The sequence below is a fragment of the Lineus longissimus genome, chromosome 6 (assembly GCF_910592395.1).
Source record: "Lineus longissimus chromosome 6, tnLinLong1.2, whole genome shotgun sequence".
NCBI classification, from domain to species: Eukaryota; Metazoa; Nemertea; class Pilidiophora; order Heteronemertea; family Lineidae; genus Lineus; species Lineus longissimus.
This window is the reverse complement of record NC_088313.1, coordinates 12,174,342-12,181,139: the sequence shown is the minus strand read 5'-3', so window position 1 is coordinate 12,181,139 and position 6,798 is coordinate 12,174,342. Positions and strand designations below refer to the sequence as shown.

At 40.2% G+C, this 6,798-nt stretch overlaps 1 protein-coding gene and 1 long non-coding RNA gene across 2 annotated transcripts; one reads left to right on the top strand and one right to left on the bottom strand.

The window, feature by feature from the left end:
• The first annotated feature begins 542 nt into the window (after positions 1-542).
• On the top strand, positions 543-1,288 carry LOC135489860 (uncharacterized). The gene is made up of 3 exons (XR_010447246.1): positions 543-836; positions 1,021-1,089; positions 1,229-1,288. It is a non-coding gene; the product is annotated as an uncharacterized LOC135489860 (long non-coding RNA).
• Positions 1,289-2,295: 1,007 nt separating this feature from the next.
• Positions 2,296-3,842, bottom strand: LOC135489970 (putative nuclease HARBI1). Its single transcript, XM_064775609.1, has 2 exons — positions 3,128-3,842; positions 2,296-2,810 (listed from the first exon to the last, which is right to left on the bottom strand). The coding sequence occupies exons 1-2, from the start codon at positions 3,840-3,842 to the stop codon at positions 2,296-2,298; spliced, it is 1,230 nt and encodes a 409-aa protein (XP_064631679.1).
• Between the last annotated feature and the right edge of the window lie 2,956 nt (positions 3,843-6,798).

The window sequence follows — 6,798 nt, the reverse complement described above, 5'->3', positions numbered from 1 at the left end:
ACGTCATTATTGGCACACTGCCAATGTACATGTTCAAAACGCATGCTTGCCAAATCACACGATACCAAATATACCAACTTGCCACACCAAATATCCTCGTTTCCCCCGTAGAACACTGTTCAAACAAATGATCAACATCTTATAAACATACTAAAAGACAGACTTACTATAATGAACCATCTTTTTTTGTATCATATTACTGTGAATAAATACAGATTTCATTTGGAAATTTGTGCAACATTACCTAGCTTCTGGAAATGCTTGATGCGAACTGAGCATGCTCAGTGGGCACACATAAAATATGAAGTGCCATTTCAGCTAAACTTTTTTACAGTGCAATACAATAATAAACAACTATCAAAGTACAGATAGTATAACACTTAATTAGAAACATACAGAAATACCAGTTTACAATACAGTGAAAATGAAAGCTTAAAGGGAATAGTCAGCACATTTCACTGACGACTTTTATATAAAAATAGAAGTTTTGAAAATAGCATTATTTAGTGCTTAGCCTAATGTCGGTCATGTAGATCTAAAACATCTGAAAAATATTAACTACCCTTTAGAAAAGTTAATCTCTATAAATACTCAACTCTTAATATATTAATAGGTGGACACCTTGCAAAGAAATGAAATCATCTTCAACATGTTCAATTGTTGAAGAAGGACGAGTAGACTTTTTAAATAGTATTTACAATTTCTACAAAAAAAACCTCTCATTCCAGGAATACCTGCAGCAATTGGAGCAGGGCCAGGTAGAGTTTTCATACCACCACTTAAGCCCAGGAATGAGGAGCAAGTACCAGCCTCTGCCATTGTCATTGCTGAAATAGGTATGATTTAAATTATTGTGTTTTATTGGCAAGTTAGACCAACTGATGCATTCACTGTTTGAATTCTTTGTACTACAGTATCAGACTTTTAAAGTAGTGACAGAATACAAATTTTGATAAAATACCAACTGTTTTAATGCAGACTAAAATCATCTAGCTTGCTAATTTTCTGGTCGAATTTCAGGTCTGCCAACTTCTGGATATCCCAATGACGACATTGAAGAAGTCAAAACAAGCATGACTTATGAATCAGGTAATTGCTACATACACTATACATAGGTTTCATGACATTATTTTTATGACATAAAACAAGCATTCATTTTCGAAATTAATTAACCAAGAATGAATAAAACCGTGTCTCTATTTAAACTTGCCAACTACCTGTATTTCAGATTATTTGGAACTGTGCTCAGCTGGCCCCACACCCCCAAAATGTGTCATGACAATGAAGACAAAGACTAAGAAGGTGGTACCAGCGAAATCAAAATCCTCCAGGTCAAAAGTGGGATCGGTAGGATCAGCATCAGGTTGGTATAGCTTTGCAAACCTTTACTGACAATATTCTATAGGCTATACTTCTCACTTGATTAATTGCTATGCCTTAATATCTTCGTACTTGGTCAAGGTTCAGGTAATGTCAAGAATAATATAGACTAGTCTTCATTGATTTTTGGTGCTATCAAAGAATGAATTACACATCAAGTAATATGATAATAATAAATGACTGAATTATAGGTAACAGCCATAGTATCACACAAATGTACTAAATGTTAGACAATGGTATGTGTACCTGATCGAAGATTCATATGTTGTCATTTTTCAGGCTCTAAAGTCAGCAGCCAAGACATTCGCGACCTTCAGTTGAAGGTGTTGCAAGCCACTTTGGAGGCGCAGGTAGCTTTGGCAGAGACCCAAAAAGTGCAACGGGAGGAAGCCAACACCCATATTGCACTGATGAAGGTCAAGATGGACTACTTACGCGAGAAAATGGAAGAGGAGGCCCTTCACAAATTTGTGAATTTTTAACTTTAAGGACTGCCAGGACTGTGTTAATGTGTAAAATATTAACATGTACATATATTACATTGTACATTACATTATACATTACAGCATTATCATAAACGAAATTGTACATGTATTTATTATTAATGAAATGGTATTAAGATTCAAGCTGAGCTTGCGTTGATTAAATTGCCAATTACTAACTGGGGCTTAATTGAATTTAATCAGTTTACTTAAGATAGCATTTTAAAAAGGGAAACTATAGGCATTGGTTAGGGGGTTAAATTGGTCATCTTCAGGTGACTGATATACACAGCAAGGGCACTTGGTCATGTCAGATTCAGTATGAAGTATGGAATGGTTTTAACATACTGTGAGATATGAGAGACGATATAATTGGCTGCTTCATCTATTAACTTTATCTTGCCTTTACCTAGCTGCTGCCTATAGTTTACCTTTAGAAGTATTTGGTTGCCAGGTAATCCCTGTAAAGTCGTCCATTTTCTGGCCCATCATAATCGTCTCCACCATCACTATCACTGTCGCTATCAATGTCGTTATTCTCAAGATCACTGTTGTCACTCTCGTCCTCTGGGGGCTCCCGTTCTCCCCTCATGACTGCAATATTGTGCAACACTGTGCACGCCGACACAATCTTTACCACACGTTCAGGTTGCATGCGAACTTCGCCATGCAACACATGGAATCGCCGTTTGAGGACACCAAAGGCATGTTCAATGCGAACTCTTGTGCAACAGAGGGACTTGTTAAAGTGCTGCTCACGAGGTGTTGTAGGGTTGGGGTAGGGGGTGATGAGGAATGGCCTGCAAGGATAGCCACTATCTCCTAACATCATCCCGTCCTCTCCTCTTGGGTTATTCGCTTCCATGTGGACGGAGAGGGCTGAGTTACGGAAAATGTAGCTGTCATGGGTAGCTCCAGGCCACTTTGCCACTATGTTTGTGAACTTTCCTGAAAATTTACACAACAATAAAGATACTACAGGAATCCTATTTCAAGTGGGAGTCAAAGTGGTTATAACATCACTGACTAGGAGAAAAATTCCCAACATACATTAAAATGCAGATAGTGCCCCCTTTAAACCATTGAATTAATACCAAGTTTGCACCCCCTATATCAGCACTGCATGAACTTGCATGACCTTCACCTCGGTCATAAACAAAGATGGCAGCTTCTGTCAAAACTTGTCAGAATTCAGGGTGAAAAATCGTAGTTATTTCATCAATTTCTGCAAGAAATAAAGGTTAGGTATGTTAATAAATACTTACCAGTGTGGTCACAGACTGCCTGGATGTTTAGGCTGTGGTAGCCCTTGCGATTAACGAATGACGCTTCATAGTTTGGGACCCTTCCCTGCTGCTGAGGCTGCTGTGGATCATCATCATGTGGATCTTCCTCTGGCCGTGCTGCATTTGGCATTGGCTGTGCCTGCTGTGGTAGCTGCTCTTCATCATCTGCTGGTGGTGGTGGTGGAGGTGGTGGTGCTTCTACTGGCAAGAGTGGCGCATTTGGGCATATAATCCTCACATGGGTGCCGTCTATGCAGCCGAGTATTCTTGGGAAGCCTGAGATGTTGTAGAAACCCATCTGTACTTTACGCCGCTCTTCGACTTGGATTGGCCATTTTATAAATTCATCCCTCCGGCGGTGTAACGCAGCACTTACATCACGCACAGCTCTTGATACTGATCCCTTGTCTACACCAAGGGTGTCTCCTATTGCCTCCAAAAATGCCCCCGAAGCAAAAAAACCCAAGGCAAGGAGCACTTGTATTTCCACTGTGAGGGCCATTGACCTACCACTTGCTCTTTCGAGGTCCTCTCTCACTAAATCACATATAAATTCAATCCCATCCAACTCAAAACGATACCTTTTAAATAGTTTCTTATCATTAAAGCGCTCAAGATGATTAAAAGTGCGATTATATTGTCGAATTGCCTGAATTTGTGGCTGAAGTGGAAAGATTGCAATGTTGGCGGCCATGTTGGATTTGCTGCTAACGCCAGAAATCTCCTAACGCTGGGTTTAACTGAGGCTGAGGAGGTACTTTAAATTTAACGCCACATTTAACGCCGGTCTTTGCCTAACGCTAATTGAGCAACCCAAAAATATTTAACGCCACGTTAGGTGAGATTTAACGCTGGCGTTAATGCAAACGCTGATTGAGCAACCGGGCCCAGGGCTGGAGTGTCAGTAAGCAACATATGGACAGTGCCACGTAAAATGAAGGGTAGATATAGCATAAGTCACCCATTAATGCATGACTTCACACAAAAGTCTTGCAACACGGCAAATTACATTCACTCCATGGTATTTACGGTGATGTTATCGGACTCCATTTCCGATCTCCTGGGGGTTTCTGCCTTGGGGAACTAACTCATGGATCGAACAAGGAAGAACATCCGCACGATAATATTGTTATACGTACTTGTTGTTTATTACTCTCATCTATTGGAGCCTTGTCGAAACTTATCGAACTTAACATGGAACATGAACTGAACTGAACTCCACTCAACTAACTCCACTCTCTGAACTGCATTCTCTCACTCCAACTGCCAAGGGAGAGGCCGCTTATATCCAGGAACCAACCAGCCAGGATACAGGGAATGAACTACAATGCGCCACTGCGCCACCATGCCAGCAGCGTACCTCAATGCGCCGGGCAATGCCGCAGTCAGTTCAAACCCTCTCACCTGTATCTATTTGGGTCCTGCATAGAGGCTACCTGTTCGTTAACAGGAATAGTGCAAGGTGAATACCTTGAAATACAATACGATTACAGTGACAAGATCCCCATTTTCTGCAAGGCAAAGCATTTTTGTAGGAATTTCATTTTTTCATATAACTGGAGTCTAATAGATCCCATGCGTTTATAATAGTAAACACTCGGACGCAATTTTCTCCCGACCCGCAAGTCAAATGGAAGTGCCCGGCTTCGCGGCAAAACGCAATGACTTTTTGTCAAAAAGCAATTTTAGTGTCTCTTTACCAGTGGTAAGTACTCCAACCAGTTTATTTTGTTATCTAAATACGTGTATCACTGAATACCTTTAACATCCACATATTTTCCAATACCATACATATAATTTTGATAAAAAAATCGGCATTAAATGTAAAAAAACCTTAGCGAACGAAACAGTTTAGCGACATCACCGATCACGTGATGTCTGCAATCCGAAATGTTGGTCCTTATGATTTGATAATAGATTGATGCATGTATTGATGTGGGCACGGCGAGGATTGGCCTGCAGTGCACACTTGATTGCAAATGGCGATCAGTCTTTGCTCGTCTGCTAAAAATATATTTCACTTATGTCAATTTTCTTCTACAGGGTAAAGGTTCGTACACTTTTAAGATGTTACACGTATATTGTGATGAATATATGACCGATAAGTCGGTGGAAATGATCACTCGCTAGGGAGCATAAAACAGAGATTTTCTGCATGCGCATTGACGAAAAATGAAAACGTTTTGCCGTGAAGCCGGGCATTTTCGGGTCGGGAGAAAATGGCGTCCTAGTGTTTACAATCATTAACACATAGGGTCTATTCAAACACAGAGAGCATTTCTAGAGAATATGGGGTACATAATCGCATTTCAATGATCAATACAGGACGTGTTTGAGGAGGTACGGAATAGCGCCAACTTCAGGGAGATGCTAAACCCAACCGCCCATACCGTCTTGTCCAGAATATGACGTTGCATTGCGATCGGAGGTCGCCAGGTGGAAAGCTATCGATAGTATGGGTTGGCCGTAGGTTCCGTCATTAATTGGCTAGACCTCAAAATCCTGAAGCAACTCTTTCCTAATGAATTGAATGCTCATTTAAAACCTGGGAGGCTGTTCTCTGTAAAACAAAAGAACCGACAGACTCTGGCCCTTGAAATGAGCATCACTCCGTTTGAATAAGTTCTAATTGCTTTAGGATTTCAAGTTCTAGCCAAAAATTGCAGTACCTGTCAACATTGTCAACCCTTAAACTGTGAGTTGAAAATCTGTTGTTTCAGAAACTGCCTATCTTTTCAGAGGTCCATTGCGTAACAACCACTCATCACAACAATACACATTATATCCCTAAAACATTCTCATAGACTCTACTTTCCACATCATCAGTTGTTTTCTCCATACAATAATTGATAAAAAAGTTATTGAGATTTAAAAAAAATAAAGATATATTTTAACACCCTGTTCATACAGGGTACCACAAAGAGGTGGCATCCGACTATACTTTAATAATGGGTTTATATAATCAAGATGCGTTCATTACGTATGACGCTTGTCTAATCGAGAGAGAGCGACAACCTTCCATCTCCCACAATGTAATGTAATAAAACCTTATAATTTGAACAGGTTCCTCCTTTAAAACCCGAACACTTAATTCTTAACTTTCAACCGAATCACCAAACTAGCAGATGGGCAACTATCGGTCGTACCGTGTTGTAAGGATCTATGGCCAGTTCCCAGCATGGGCGGCATCGGTATTTTACCACACAGGGCTAAGTGTCATAGTCACAGTGGCTCTTTTTCATTACTCCTTGACACCTCATCGTAATGTCTACGTCTTCAGCCAAGACGATATAAGCGGAGATTTTAAACTGATATATCATTTTCATTTCAACGCGCTCACATTCATTGCTGGCGAATACGGCAATGATGTCATCGGTGTTAGCATTCATCGTGGACGGAAATCTGTCTCTGAAAAGTTTCGGGCATATCAAGTCAATTTGAATGGAAATGGGAATTGCCGAGAGTTGATTCTACCGTATGGTGAACTTAGGAGAAGCCTCGGTCCAAAAAATTCGAGGTTCGAATATTTCAAAATGGTTTCATGTGGTGACAATGTTTTCTTAGAGTTGACCTTTCGATGCGAATTTCAAAAGCACAAGAACAGTGTAAAAGGCCTTTTTATGTCTTGGTTAAATTGGTATAAAATAGTG

Bases quoted from the DNA above. Each gene is read 5' to 3' on its own strand.
- LOC135489970 (XM_064775609.1), bottom strand. From the start codon at position 3,842: ATGGCCGCCAACATTGCAATCTTTCCACTTCAGCCACAAATTCAGGCA. The intron at 2,811-3,127 runs GTAAGTATTTAT...GTAAATTTTCAG, and splicing joins GGCAGTCTGTGACCACACTG to GAAAGTTCACAAACATAGTG.